The following is a 16,419-nucleotide window of genomic DNA, read 5'->3' on the forward strand; positions in this document are numbered from 1 at the left end:
ACACAAACAAGTTCAGTAGGACATTTTAGGAACACTTGGGGAATTCTTTATACAGATTATATTATTATAGTAGATATTCTTATACTAAGTTTCTTAGGTGTGACAATACCATTACTATGTAAGAGAATGCACTTTTCATGGGAAATATACAATGTTATCTTTGGCTGAACCACCTAAAAGCTGTAGACACCATAATACCTTATCTTCCAACCATCTCAGTGTTGAGGGGGTACTGAGGCTGGGACTCTGGGTGAGAGGTCTAGGGAATCCCATGGTGCTAGTCTATCAACTTTTCTGTCACCCTCAGACTTTCTTTTTCAAAGTTGGTGTCAGGGGAATCATAATCATATACTTTCATTTTCCTGAAGCAGCAACCTCTACCAACATGTGGTCAAGATGGGACCACAGAAAGTCAACCTAAGCCTAGCACTTTAGGGAACTCATGATGCATTGCACCTTGGTCCAATGCTCTATTCCAGCAATTGTGTCTCTTCACCAGCTCTCTATCTCCTGCCACAATTTAACTAAGTTTTTTTTTCGGTGGATCAATCTTCAAATGTGGTCAGATCATCCAAGCCAAAGATCCTTGTGGGTCAAGCTCATCTTGTGCAAAGGGTCCCTAAATCCCCACCCTTACTGTACCATCAGATTAAAGAGAAATCTACAGAGGGTCAAGGAGTGAAATGACTTCCAAGAGCCCAGTGAAGCAAGGCAGAAGAACCAGTCCCTGCCCTGCCACTCTTTCTCATCTGGGATGCCTTCTGGTCCTGACAAGATCTTGACTCTGGAGGAAAGGTATCTACCATTTTCAGAACTAAGTCACAATTCACAGATGCTGACAAGCTAGGAGCTGGTAGAATGGATACATTCCAGCATGCATCTCAGATCTCACAGCTCCGTAGACACTCTCAATGAGTCTCTAACCTGGGCTCATTATTTTAGAAAGAATATATGGAGGTAAAGCTGGGAGTCTCCATAATGGGTAATGATTTTCTGAACTTTCTTTCTCTCAAAGCACACAGACAAGTAAGATCTCTGAGGAGCCCTTATCCCTCTAGATTCCAGCTGAGATAGATTGGCACTGGGATTCAAGATCTGTACAGCTTTCATATCTGGATGAAACTGATAAAAATTACCTGTCCTGGCTTATCTACTCTCCAGATGTCTCCTTAATCAGATACATAGAGAACATACAGGTGTGCCCATATCACTATGGCCTTACTGAAGCCAGTACCTCTGTCAGTCAATCACCCATCCGGGGCTAAGGACTTAGAAGCTACTGCCTTGGCCTCAAGACTAAGTAGGGTAACCAGGAAGAACAGAGCTGGTTCCAGTTCAGGGGCTAACAGAGAATCTCAAAACCCAGAGAGAGAAGTTCTCTTGATGTTCAAAGTCTAACAGGCAGATGGGTGAGACAGCACCTTCTTCCTGGGAAGGGTACCTTTAAGGATCTAAATGAGATGAACACTAGAAATCAGCAAGCCCAGAGCTCTGGGTTACTCCATATCATTGCCTACTTCTTACAGTCCTGGATGAAGTAAAGATGGAGATCACTTAGTGAAGAGTTCAAGTGAGTCAGATATCTTATTAAGTGTATATATATATACAAGGCAAATTAACTTCCAGGAACTGGACAGCAAGCCAGCCTCCAGTTCCTGAGACTGAATCCCTTCTGCAAACAACCTGGCATGAGGTCTGTTGAAGGGGTTTGGTTAACTGAAGGAGAGGGTACAACAATCACTTGGCTGACAGAAGCTGCCAAGTACACAAGAGAGGTCTTGACCAGAGACACAATAAAGTCCACTAATAGGGAATCTTTGGAATGCTGTGCAAAACATCGACAAAGCAGCTAGGACAACAGCAAAAGGAATCGTGAAGACCTTTACACATGACCTCAGATATGTTGACTCCCAGAAATCTCAGTTTCCTCCTCTGAAAATGAGGGAGCCAGTGGAGCTCCCCCTGCTTGGAGCCCCTTCGAGTCTACTGGTGGACTCTTCATAGAAATGCCCCCCCCCCCATCTTGTAAAATGGAGAATCCTTCAGAATTTGACTTCTCCCTGCTCTCACCCCAAGAGAACACATCACTAGATGTGCCAAGAGAACAATCTCACCAGGTCTTATGCTAAGGAACAAATCAGCCATTGGAGAAGATCCACTTACAGGGAGATAAGCCAAGACTTCTTCCCTCTCTCGGTGCTCTTATATTGAGCTTGGAAGAGACAATTTGGTGCACTTCCTTCCAAAGCTGAACTGGCAGTAAGTAGCTGAAGGCATGGGAGGATTACAAGGATGATAACCAAGAACAAGTTGCTTCATTACTTCCATCAGTAGCTATCACATGAAGAGGAAAGAGAATTCACTCTACAGCCCTTTACCTTGCAGACGGAAAGGGGGGGTCACCTCTGTGAGAATATAGAAGGTATTGTCTATATTTCTCTGGGAAGAAGGGATGTATCTGTCATTCAATCCTTCCCACACAATGGTCACTGTGTGACCACTTCACATAGATACATGAATGGGAAGCCTGCTCTAAAGATAGGCTGAGCCTATGTCCCTCTGACTTGACTCCTGGGCCTAATGCTTGGCCCTGTGAAGACACCGAGCAGGATCCCTCCTCCACCGTAGGACTGAGTCAGAACACCTTGGGGTCGGGAAGTCCACCTTCTGGACCCTTCTGGGTAGGGACTGAGAGTGGATCCTTGGTTCTCTCTCAGTGCCTCAACGCCATGTACAGATCAGAGGTGATCACACATACCTACCCACCATTTGAGGGCAAATCGTACAACAGTTTCAGGGGAACTCCTACACGTGTTCCAGGAAACCTCCTCCGAGGTATAAAGTACTCTGCATATAGGCATCAGGATTGTCACGTTTGTGACCCGAAAGAGCCAACAATCTCTGTGCAGAGCAAAAACATTCAAGAACAGTGATTGCTTCTATTCTCTGGACAGACTTGAGAGCCCTGTGCAGGGCATTCCACACAACAAAATCTCAAACAAGTGCACTGATAAAGACCTTGAAGTTGGAATATGTCAACTTTGGCCAAGAGAGTCTAAGGTTCAGACTCCTTTTGAAGGTCCCGTGTCCTAGACGAAGGGGATATTTCAACAGGGGGTGTAGCATTAAGTGCATGCATTGACTTTCCAGAGGAGTCCTGGATGCTCCTGGTTTCAGCCCAATGGCACACATGCTTGGGACTGGTGGCATTTGGATGCTGTGTCCTTTAAGAAATCTTGAAGACCAGTAAGTGCGCTTCTTGTGCGTGCGTAGTGTAGCCAAAGCCCATTTCCATCCAAAAGCCAGGAACTTCCAGTGTACGAAGAAGGAGTGGGAGTATGAGTGAATGGGGTGACTTTTAGAGATGGCAGGGATGGCGATGAGAGAAATTAGAGTCCCTCAGTCAATATGGAGGCCGAGCTGCCCTCGGACTCCTTCGATTGAAAAGGTCTACGTACGATGTGCCATATTCTCTAGCCTAAACTGTCCCATACAGGGTCATCCTTTATTGAGAGTGGGGAGGAATTTCTCAACTACCTAGACAAAGCATCCCCTGAGCTTGACAAGTTCCCAGTAGGCCAAGATACAGCCTCTAAAATTCTTCCTGAGACCAACTGTGAACATCTCCCTATTTATAGATCAAATGCATTTAGAGACTCTCTTTCCTGAAATATATACCTCTCTTATATATATATTTAAACAAGGAATGCCCTGTCGCTTTCTTATTAGGAAAAGAAACCACATCATCACTCTGATACCCACTCTCATCCAAGCATTCCAAAACTGGGACTCTACTCCATGCAGGTAGAGACTTCACAGAGCTCATCCCATCATAGTCATCCTTAGGAGGAGGGAAATAATAAAATAGATACTCTTGGGTCCCAACTCTTTTTCTGTTTATCCTGACAATGGCAGCTGCAGGGAATACTGCTGGAACTAGAAATGCTGAAATTTGAAATGTCTTCAGTAAGTTGACACTAGTGGCTTCGGACTACTCCTTTGTGATCTCTGCTTTCTTGTGCCAATGATGCATACCAGTTCCACAAAGTGAATGATTCTTAAATATTTAATTTTAAACTGGCAAGGTAACCTGATCCCTGTGGTCTTACCCACCTACACCCTGAAGAGAAGTGAATGAGATTTAGAAGCTATGGCCATCTGATACATCTTGGGTTAAAAGTGCTTTGTGGGATGTGCTCGGTTTAGCAAGGTGATAAATCAAACCTTGCTGGGTTTCGTTTGTTTGGAAGCAGCCTCAAGGAGACTGTTAATGAAATTGTATGCATGAGAAGGAAAGTGAATGCCTGATCCTTTCCACCTTGTCGCACAACACACCTGCACACAGAAGCACACACACTCACATTGCACACGCACACACACAGCCACCCAGTCTTTGGGGGAAGAAGAGAGGAGTTAGGTCGGAGACATCACTACGGGTAGGCAGTCAAAGGCTTCAGTTGGGCATCCTCTCAGCTCTGTCTTGGTGCTCCTGTTCTCACACCTGTCCTAAGAAAGCCACCCCCAGAGACAGGAGGCAGGGTGGGGAGAAATGTAAGGCATAACTCTGGTGGGGAGAAAGGAAAGAATCCATGCTTCATGCTCAGGTGCGAGCTTCAGAGAGGATGGGCCTCTATTTTCCCTTTGGACAGCTCTGCCTGGTTGGAAAAGCCGGAAAGAAATGAAACCAGGAAAGAAGGGAAGAGAGAAAGGGATGATGATGACCGTAAGCATAAAAAAAGAGAATAATAATAAATAAGGAGGGAAAGAGGAGTTGGGACAATGAAACTTACATCTGCATGACAAATGATTCTTCCGTGTAGTTCCCTCCCACACTTAGATGGACTTGCGACGGATGTGCAGCCTATGGTCCCCGCAGGTGTGCATTCCATGAGGGATGACGCAGAATGGGGACCGGAAGCAGGCGTTCCTCAGCATGTGTGGAGGGATCTCTTCAACCCTGCAGGAAACCGTGTGGACGGTCGCCCGGACTACCCTTTGGTTGGGACGAGCCGCCACAGCAGCCGGAGGAGGAGCAAGAACCCGAGCAGGAGCAGGAGCAGGAGCAGGAGCGGAAATAGGAGCAGTAACAACAACGCTTTCGACGACATCATCTTCATCCTCATCATCATCTTTACCCCAGTTGGCACCAGGGAAGCAGATATAGCACAGGGTTCTGCCGTATTTCCGGAGGAAGTACATGGGGTGGAGCCTTCTGCGTCTCCGAGGTGCACGGCCAGTCACACGTCTTGACTTTCCAGCAAGGATTTCCGCAACTTCTCCCTCCAGAAGCTCTTCATCGGTATTCATGGTTAGGAATCGCAGGACCACGAGATTGAGGAAGGCACCGATGACGGTCAGGCCCACCAGGATATACATGAAGCTGAAGGCCACATAGAATGGCTTCCTCTGCAGAGCACCCTTGGCCTGCAGGGCCACAAAATCGCCGAACCCTATCGTGGTCAATGTGATGAAGCAGTAGTAGTAGGCATGGAAGAAGCTCCAATCTTCGCACTGGGAAAAGGCAGCCGCCCCAAGACACAGGGTGCCCATGCAGGAAAAGAAGCCGACGGTCACCATGTTCTCCATAGAAACTTCAGTGTTGCGCATGCCACAGCACTTCTTGATCCGTTTCAGCAGGTAGCGCACGAAGGTGTTCATGCGTTCGCCCAGGCTCTGGAACATAACGAGCGTCAGGGGGATACCGAGCACAGCGTAGAACATACAGAAGGCCTTGCCAGCATCAGTTCCAGGTGCAGCATGTCCATATCCTATGGGAAGAAGAAGAAGAAGAAGAATAGGGACAGTAGTTAGGAAAGGTTCCGTGGGGTTCAGGAGTAGACGTAAAAACATCAGGCATTTCTAACAGGCAGGAGGTTAGACCATAGAAAGATAAAGAAGAACCATTAACCTAGAAAACTAGAATACCCAAAACATAATCGTCACATCAAATGAGGTCCAAGAAGAACGGAGGAGTGGCCCCGTGTTCTGGAAAGACTGTGTAGCAGTATAGGGCAAAACCAGAAGAGGGAAGTGGGAAGGGGTGGGTGGGAGAAGAGGGGGAGGGAAGAGGGCTTATGGGACTTTCGGGGAGTGGGGAGCCAGAAAAGGGGAAATCATTTGAAATGTAAATAAAAAATATATCGAATAAAAAAAAAATAAAATCAGGAAAAAAAAGAAAAAAAAAGTCACATGAGCACCGGAGTAGGAGGGATTCTGGGAAATGTCGCTACAAAGGGATTCGGTGTACAGAATATCTACCTCTAATCTCAAAATGTAAAATCAAAAGTGCTACAAAACCCAAAACTTTTTGCTTTTTGTTTTGTGTCAGGGTCTCATGTAGTTCAAGTTAACCTCAAACTCATGTCGAGGAGACTGGCTCAGGACTCCTGATCCCCTGACCTGGAATTGTAGACATATGCTCTCAAGACATTATTAGTATCAACATGATGCAGCAAAAAGAAATTTCCATACAGTGAAACTTTGTTTGATCTAAAAATCTCCTTAAGCTATTTATTAGATATGTGTGAAATGCAAATGGAGTTTGTCTTTACCCAGGAGTCGCTTCCCTAAAAGATCTCATTATACAGATATAAAAATCCCCAGATCTGAAAAGAGCCCAAACCTCAAGCACAGAAAATAGGCTGAAGCACTTTGGACAAGGGATGCTCATCAGCCTTAACTGCCACCTAAGAGGCAAAGAGGACTCATTTGAGAAGAATCCCTCATAATAGTTTGATATCTGTAGGCTGAGGCATGTCAATGTTCTTAGTGTAACACAACATATTTACTACTAAGTACAAAAACCCATGAGAGAAAATGGAATGACCCTACCACAGACCCACATAAAGAGGGAATACTAAAAGAACAGATACTGTGGGCTGGCAGGAGGCTGACTCCTCATGTGCCATCTCTGTCTAAAACTATATAATGACCCTAAGCAAATACAGCAACGACTCCAAGCCCACAATCAAGAAAGCCAGTAAGTGACTTAGCAGGTAAACTAATCTGACATCTTCAGAGCTGGAGCTGGGGCCTAGTATTTCTGTCTGCCAAGAAAGAGTCTAAAAGCAAGAGCTGAAATTGAGAGAAGTCGTGGCAGAGCCAGAGGAACTTTTTTGGTTGTTCACTTTGTTCAGGGATGTATCCCCCACACCTAGACAGTGTCTCTCAGGTAGAAACTTAGTCTGGTAATAGAATTTAGCCTTGTATCAAGAGTAACCCTGATAGAGAACACAACCCTCAAAGACCTCGGTACCAGTTCATTCTAGTCCAAGTTCTGAAATGAATATTGCCCAGAAAAAAAAAAGAAAAGAAAACTACATCACGGGGAGTGTTTGTACTAGAAATTTGGAGGTAGAACTCATCTTCAAACCCTGGCCCATCAAGGAAGGTGACATGGATGCTTCCCCAGGTAACATGCTCATGGTCACATACCATCTTTATTATATAACATCCCAGAGAGTCTGGGTCAACTGACATGTGGGATGGTGATGTCTCTAGGTGGATTGTTCAGCAGACCTAATAGAACCTAGCCAACTCAAGTCTCCCTCCCACTCCTATCTCTAGTTTACCCACATTCCTCTGCTGTAGTTTGTGGTCTCTCCAGAAGATGTGACCTCATTTTCTCTAGCCTCCAATCCCTCTACCCCATCCATCACTGAACTCTGTTGCCTCAGATACCCATCATCCATTACAAAGGAAGATACAAGGCATGATGCAACGTTGGAACCAGGCCAGAGTAGGGAGGCAGAAAAGCAGAGAAGGACCTCAATGAAGATGTTGATACAAATCACCCAGTATGAAGAATGAAGAGAGGAAAGGATAGAAAATAAGCAATGCACAAAGCTCCAGGGACACAAAGATATTAAGAGATATTCTAGAAGGGAAGATAAAATGAAAATCGGAGAAATAGTAGCTTCAAAGCAACCACACTTGGTAAAAGACAAATTGACAGATTCAGTAATCTCCGCAAACTTATGTAAGATAAATTTAAAGAAAACCACAAGCCAGTGAAGTTAAAAGAAAGCTAGAGAGAGACGTGCAGAAAGGCAGACAAGAAAAAAAAAATGGCACAACTGATTTTGCAGAGCCAAACCTCTTAGACTACTGACATCTAATCATAAGTAATGAAAGCCAAGAAGCAATTGGAGCCCTGTCAGTAAAGAGTCAGGGGAACAACCATGAACCCTGGATCCCATACCCAAAGGAAACAGCCTTCATATTCAGCTTTTCAAAGCTGGAGAGTACAACACCGTCAGATTGGCACAGCATACCTACTGGAGGAGGAGGCTCTTCCCTCAAAGAAGGCACCAGATGAAAATTTAGGACGTCAGGGGAAAAAATGAATCATGTGTTGAGAAATATAAAACACACAGCTCTTATTTCCTCTCCCTCTGCACGAAGCTCACCTGCAGAGCAGCCACCAGAGCCAGATGGGGTGGACTTAGTAAGCACTTACTTAACAGTTCTATCTGGGATATATCTAATGCAGGAAATAAACATATCATCATATGACTCAAAAGCTGAGTGCTGGGTCCCCTTATCTGTCACCCATGTCCTTCAAGCATAATTCAAAGACTGTTCCCCAAATCCTCCAACAGAAACCTTTTCTTCTTCTTCTTCTTCTTCTTCTTCTTCTTCTTCTTCTTCTTCTTCTTCTTCTTCTTCTTCTTCTTCTTCTTTTTCTTCTTCTTCTTCTTCTTCTTCTTCTTCTTCTTCTTCTTCTTCTTCTTTTTCTTCTTCTTTTTCTTCTTCTTTTTCTTCTTCTTCTGTGCTTTAATTTAGGCAAGCCCTCACTCTCTAGTACAGTGTGGCCTGGAACTCACTACATAGCCTCCCATTGAATTTACAGAAATCTTCCTGTCTCAGCCTCCCAAGTGCTTAGGTAACAAGCATTGCTACCTCTCTGGGCTTTCAGAAGCCATCTCAGAGTTCACACTACAATGCAGTCTAGCCCAGTAGTCAAAATTGGTGCCTGAAGCAGGCTGATTCAGCTTGATGCTGGCTGGGCCTTTAGGGAGATAAGTCAGCATCCTCCTCCATTCCCCAGCCTCATCTTTATCCTTGCCATATTTACTGTGACTGCCCAAGGCCTGGTGCCAACTGAGGGTGCAGTGCATAGAGAAGGTGGTGTTGGAGAATTTGCTGCTGGAGAGGAATAAAATATTTATAGATGACAGAAGGGTTTTTTTTTTGACAATCGGGTTTAAAGCAAGCACAAATCCCAATAAAGAATGACTCAGGCTGGCTTCAAGAAGAGATATGCTGAGGAAGGGAGCTAACCTTGGCCCCCTGTGCTTCCAAGATTGTTCCTACTTCAGCCCATGATGAAGCTACCCTCCCATCTATCCTCCCATAGCTTCCTAAATCCTCTAAACCTTCCATCCTTCTTCTGTAAAAAGGACATGAAGTAAAGCAATCTCTTTAAGTCATCTAGCCTTTTACAGTGTGTTTCCTGCATTTAGCCTTTCCTGTGGAAAGGTATCAGTGTTTGTGGTGCTCCATGCTAAGCCATTTCCTTACTCGCAGGGCCCTCTGTGTTCTGCAGAGGGAAACCTGGCAGCTTGTTTTACATAATGAAAAAGCACACATCCCTTCCTGTGCTCCATGGATTCTTTTAACTTTGTATGTTAAGGGAGCAAAGGAACCCCAAATACATTTTTTAACATGGAAATGTGCAAAGCATGAATTTCTCATGGAAAGTGGGCACAAGGGGAGGGCTGAGATGTCTTCCCTCTGTAAAGGAGCCATAAAACCCTATCTCACGGGGCAATGTCGTGCCACTGAGGCGCTTGCCAATGCCCAGACTGTGATGTGTGTGAGCCCATGCTGGACACAAAGTTGCCTGGGATGGGACACATTTCAGCCTCCAAGTATCTCAGGCTTGGATCCACAGCATCTCCATGCTTTTAAGAAAAGCTGGAGCTCCCTATCCTACTCCGCACAGGCTTGGGTTCACAGCCTCTCACTCTGCTTTTAAGGAAGCCTGGTTATCCCCACCCCCAGCCCCCTCCACACAAGCTTGCTTTTAGAAGCAGCGGAGGAAATGCTGTCCACAAAGAGCCCACTGGGTGGCAGGATGGTGGAAGCCTTGGCCTGTGGTCTTTGTCAGCCTGCCACCAGAGGTGCAAGGGTGCCCTCTGGCGGGTGATCTGTCACTGCGGAACATGAAGGCAAGCATAGGTCCCATACATGCTCAGGTTGCCTCCTGGAATGGGTCCAAGAATCACAAGGAAAAGTCACTAAAGTGTGTCACTGGCAAAACGTATTACCTGGTGGATTTTTCTCTCAAAAAAGTACCACCAATCAATGGAATTTTGGCATAGATAAAAAATAAAACTAGTAACGACCAGTGTTTACTGATAGCAAGTGGTACCAAGAACTAAGCTAAAGCCTTTTTACACTCAATAACTCATGTCCTGGGGAAAAGAAGGGACTCTTTCCAGGTAACCAGTTTTCTCCTCCGCATGGGTGTGGCAGTGCCCATAATCTTGGGCTTAGCATGATGGCTTTCTAAGTTCCCATGTCAGGCTGATCTGGGTCTTGATCCTAATTTAGCCCCTGTTCTCAGCCACACCCACAGTGCAAATGAGATGTCCACATTGTCCCGTTGGTCAGGAAATGGAAATCCAGGTTCTCCTATGGGTCCTCTTGTTACACCCGCCAAAGCCTTCCCTTTCTGCCATGCTTTCCTGTATTCTCCACTGTCCAAAAATCTCTATAAGAAAATGTGGAGTGACAAATCAAAGACTGACTCATAAGAAAAAAAATAAGGATAGAAATCTGACTGATGTTTGAGAAGTCTGTGATAGAATAAGAAAATCAGTAAGCTACCTGGCCTTGGGTTGGCATGGTTCAGCGGGATGAGGTAATAGTGTTAGGCTCAAATGACTTCAGGTCAGTTATACTGTAGCAAGGGTTGTGGGTGATCAGAGGTAAGCAAAGCTCTGATCCTGACACAGGGAAAGCCTACTATATTTGAAGGAAAACCTCCATACTTTACAATATCATCTCTGGTGATCTCTCTACAACAGTCCATTCTAGAAGCTAGCCTGTATTATTTGCACTGACCTCTGTTTTGCTGGTGTGTCCCTCTCCAAAGAGGCCATGAGAGTATTGGATTTCCAATCTCCAAATGAAGACTTAAGTTTACATCTTTACTATATGCTGGGTTTATGATGTAATGTCTCTTCATGGGCTGTGGTAAGGCAAGGAGTTGGATGGATTCCCAGGGGGGTTGCAAAAAGGTCCCCAGAGGTAAGTATCTACCTATTTGAACTTCTTGGTTGAAGCTTCACAGAAAGAAAACCATGCTCAAGTAGAACATTGTCCTTGATATCCTTCCCAAAAAAGCAAGGATGACAGTTGCTGGGGTGGACACTTGAGCATCTGTCACAGCTAATTCCCATCAACCAGCATTGTGAGACACCATGAGCAAAGGCTACAGGCAGGCATTGCCAGGGGATACATGATAGCAGTTAGAGAGGGACAATCCTAGTCCTAATGGACTTCCTCCATGTCTCAGCTATATAACCTAGGCAAGTCATCTAACCATGTAGGGATGGAGACATCAAAAACCCAAGCAAGAAAAGAGGTAAAACTATCCCCACTCACCCAATCCTGATTATCTCCTAAACTTCCAATTATTTTTAGTGTCCTTTCTGCTTTTTAGACTTTCCCACTTTGAAAGTTACTGGCTATAAGAATAATAATTCACATAATAGAAAGAAACATGAGAAAACAGAAGAGAGATCAAAACTGAGGAATGAGGAATGTTTACTCACCATCTTTCCACTCAGACCCGGGAACATTTCCTTATGTTACCCAAATCCTATTCCTAAATACTTTTTCCATGGCTGAGAGAAAACTGCACGTAAGCAATTATTTTAAAAAATGCTAACACTAGTCTATTGCCAATAGCATTCTTCATAAGCATCATTTTTAATTCATCAGCTCCAAGTAGAGGCACCACAATTTCTTCACCTAAATAGACTAAATGTATAATGTGTTGGATTCTAATTTGCTTCTGTTGCTAACAGCCATTTGTGTTTTAGCCAAAAGCACACAGTTCCTGGCCTCAAAGGTTTTATTCCAAAAGAAAAGGAGAGAAACAAAGTAAGTGCCAGCAAATGGGATATGTCCTCCAATGGCATGCCCAAAGTTGTTAGGTGATCACTTCTATTTCCTAGAGGAAGAAGTACCTGGAAAAATCAATTATTTGCCCTGCTCCAATAAATTATAATCAGTGAAAACTAAGATGGCCACCATGGGTTCTCTTCTCAGGGTGTTAGATACATGGGTGGATGGATGTAAACAAAACTATTCAAATCCATAGATGCACAAAATATTCCCTGGGGAAAGAAATGGAAATAAATAGAAAAAATACCTTGAAGACATGCAATGTTCCACACTCATGGGAGATTTGGAGGAAGAGTGAAAATGGCAGAAAGAATGACTAAAGATATAATGAACAAAACCTTTCAAACTTTAATGAAAATGTTGATCTGAACATCCAAGGAGTTTAACATAATGCCAAGAAGGATGAGTGCCTAGATGCATCACATTTAAACTACTGTACATGCAAGAAAACAATGGTGTAATGTTAAAACAAACAGAAGAAAAGCAATTCATTGTTAGGGCTCCTCAATAAGATCCATGAATGTCTCTTATTCCAAACCAGAGTCCAGAAAACAAAGGGATGACATGGTCAACATGCTGAAAGAAACTGTTGACCAAGGATTTTACATCCATTTAAACTATTCTGCAAATTCAGATAAATTAAGATGTTCTCAGACAGTGAAATAACATGGTCAAGGAGCAGAATAAAAGTGGAAGTCAATCAAAAATTTTATATCCAACTAAACTATCCTCATAAAAAATAGCCAGACACTAATACATTCATACATAAAAAAAATAAAACCAAAAGTATTCTCTGCTAGCAGACTTTCACTGCAATGAATATTTTTAAAAGTCCATCTGATTGAAATGAAAGAACTGTAGTCAGTAGTACAAATTCATAAAAAGAATGAAAGAGTGACAGTAAAGGCAACTACATTAGCAGATATACAAGAGCATCAAATGGCTTTATTTGTACCCTTTCTTCTTCTGTATAAAAGGCAACCTCTTAACTTTCAAGGCAATGTTGAAAGCAGTGACTTAATTATAAAGCAATGATAGATAGGTACATAAATATTTCACTTGTACAACAATAATGAGAGAGGAAATGGATCTGTTAGGGAAAAAAATTCTGTAAACCACTGAAGTTGTAAGATACTATCATCTCCAACTAGCTGGTTTTAAAGAGGCCCATTGTTATTTCCAGAGCAGTTACTAAGGAGCTAATTCAAAACACAAAAGAAGCAATAGGAGAATGGAAATGACACACTTTCCGGTCTACTTATCACAAAAGAAACCAGTTATGGAGAAATGAAGGAACAAAGGAACCCAGAACACAAGCAGCATAATGGCAGATTTAACACCTTCCAGATCAGTAAGTACATTAAGTGTAAATTAACTACACACTCCAATCAGCAGTTGGAGGTTGGCAGATAGACAAAAACAAAAAAAAAGCTACAACCCAAATGCCATATTCTAATGCTACTGTCTATAAAAGATGCACCTAAGATTCAAAGACATGAGCAAATTTAAATAAAAGGATAGATGCAAGGAATGTCATACAAACTGGCCAAAACAAAACAAAACAACAACAACAAAAAACAACAGCATGTCTGTATTAGCACCAGACAAGAAATTGGGTCCAAAATGAATGCTATCACTAGAGACTAAATAAATAAATGAATCTTTGAAGTGATAAAAGAGTTGGTGTTTCAAAAGGTGCCAGAATCATAAATGTGCATATTTCCCAAACAGAATGTCCTGATACAATGGCTACCTAAACCTTGTCCCAGTCTCAGCTGGCAACCAGACCATTGAGATTGCCCTTCCCATTGTCCTTTGAGGAGACCTGAAAGTCTATAATTTATTCCCTTTCCAAGGTCCTGCATAGAACATTAATCTAGTAGGTGCTTTCCATGCTAGACAGAAGCCACAGAGAGCTCAACCCTGGACATCTGGCCACTGTATCCATGACTGGCACAATGTCTAGTGACCAACAAACTTGATTTCTCTCCCCTTATTCTCCAGGGCCCAGAATGGGTATGTGTGCTATATCCAGTAGAGGGTAGGATAAGGCCATCACAGATCAGCTGCTCTGGAATGCAACCTGAATCCTCTTCCTTCTCTGGGGAGGCCATGCAATTCCTTTGGTCTAACAGTTGCTAGAAAGCCTGGTTCCATTTATTTCTCTTTTGGGACCATGGTTTTGCCAAGCCAGTACATTAATTCTTCTACAGTCTCATTCCACTATCTTTATATCTTCTCTGCATTCTAGGTTCAAGGTTCCCATTGCTGTCCAGGGCTAGAAATCTTCAACCTCCTCAAAACCAGAAACATACAAACAAAATGTTGCATATTTCAGTAGAATAGCATCTTATGTAAAATAGAGGGAGGAGCTAATGCTCACTACATGTGTGAGCCCCCAAAATGTGAAGAGGCTGAACTCCATAGGCCAAGTATCACAGGATACCATTTATAAGACTGAGCCCTACAGAGACAGAAGATGAATTCATGGTTGTAGGGGTAGAGGAAGAGGCAATGGAATGTGGTGGCTGACAACACATTGCCTTAAGTGTTGAAATGCATAGAACTAGACAGAAGTGATTGTTGCTCAATGTTGAAAGCTAAATACCACTTAGCTACATGCTGTCCAGTAGTTCTATATTATGTATTTTTGCCTCAATTCAAAAAGGGACAGGATAATCAAACATTGAATAAGATAATAACACAGATGGAAACAATGAATAGTGTCCCAGAACTCCCATATTGTGCCAAGCCAAGTGTCCCACACAGCTCAGGACTTGGCACATGAACTCGTTTGACCTGATATCTTAAATCCATTGTTCCTGTCTCCAAACCCATGCTCTCTCCTCAGCCTCTTATCATACCACCAAGATGCCATTCTCTGTTGAATACAGATGCCCAACAAATGATGGGGGTGGCCTCCAAATAAACCTAGTGTGAGTCAAAGATACTGTAAGTCAAAAGTGCAATGAATATGCCTGCTGAGCACTAACTCAGTAGCACATCACAGTAGAGTGGCTTGTGTATCTTCCTTCCACACCTTAAATTATAGACAATACCTCCCACAGAGCACTAGTCTAGAGAGCAGAATTTCCCCTTATGCTTGCATGACAAGTGGGAGCTGCAGCATCTTCCACTGTCTAGACTGTAGACAGAATACCACCCCACAGAGCACTAACCCAGAGATCAGGATTCCTCCTTATGGTCACATGGCAAGTGGGAGCTGCAGGATCTTCCACTCACTCCTTAGATTATAGAGAATACCACTCCATGAAGCACTCATCTAGAGATCAGAATTCCTCCTTACCCGTACACAGCAAGTGGGAGCTGCAGCATCTTCTACTGTCTAGACTGTAGACAGAATACCACCCACAGAGCAGAGATCAGAATTCCTCCTTACCCTTACACAGCAAATGGGAGCTGCAGGATCTTCCACTGTCTAGACTATAGAGGAAATTCTGCCCTCCCCCCAGAGCACTAGTCTAGAGATCAGGATTCCTCCTTATACTCACATGACAAGAGGGAGATACAGGATCTTCTTCTCCTTAGATTATAAACAGAATACCACTCACAGAGCACTAACCCAGAGATCAGAATTCCTCCTTATGCTTACACAGCAAATGGGAGCTGCAGCATCTTCCACTGTCTAGATTGTAGACAGAATACCACTCACAGAGCACTAACCTGGAGATCAGAATTCCTCCTTATGCTCACATGACAAGTGGGAGCTACAGGATCTTCCACTGTCTAGACTATAGACAGAATACCACTCACAGAGCACTAGTCTAGAGATCAGGATTCCTCCTTATGCTTACACAGCAAATGGGAGCTGCAGGATCTTCCACTCTTTAGATTATAGAGAATACCACTCCATGAAGCACTCATCTAGAGATCAGAATTCCTCCTTATGTTTAAACAGCAAGTGGGAGCTGCAGCCTCTTCCACTGTCTAGACTATAGACGAAATTCTACCCCCTAGAGCACTAGTCTAGAGATCAGGATTCCTCCTTATGTTTAAACAGCAAGTGGGAGCTGCAGCCTCTTCCACTGTCTAGACTATAGACGAAATTCTACCACCTAGAGCACTAGTCTAGAGATCAGGATTCCTCCTTATGCTCACATGACAAGAGGGAGATACAGGACCTTCTCCTCCTTAGATTATAAACAGAATACCACCCCACAGAGCACTAACCCAGTGATCAGAATTTCCCCTTATGCTTACACAGCAAGTGGGAGCTGCAGCATCTTCCACTGCTTAGATTAAAGACAGAATACCACCCAC

At 43.6% G+C, this 16,419-nt stretch overlaps 1 protein-coding gene across 1 annotated transcript in view; it reads right to left on the minus strand.

Moving 5' to 3' along the window:
* Positions 1 to 4,833: 4,833 nt before the first annotated feature.
* Positions 4,834 to 16,419, minus strand: part of Kcnk9 (potassium two pore domain channel subfamily K member 9) — a 34,538-nt gene continuing 22,952 nt past the window's right edge. The window contains exon 2 of the mRNA XM_052161569.1: positions 4,834 to 5,768. Within this exon, the coding sequence (XP_052017529.1) occupies positions 4,834 to 5,768 (935 nt within the window). The remainder of the gene's footprint in view (positions 5,769 to 16,419) is intronic.

Source organism: Apodemus sylvaticus, chromosome 17, assembly GCF_947179515.1.
Source record: "Apodemus sylvaticus chromosome 17, mApoSyl1.1, whole genome shotgun sequence".
NCBI lineage: Eukaryota > Metazoa > Chordata > Mammalia > Rodentia > Muridae > Apodemus > Apodemus sylvaticus.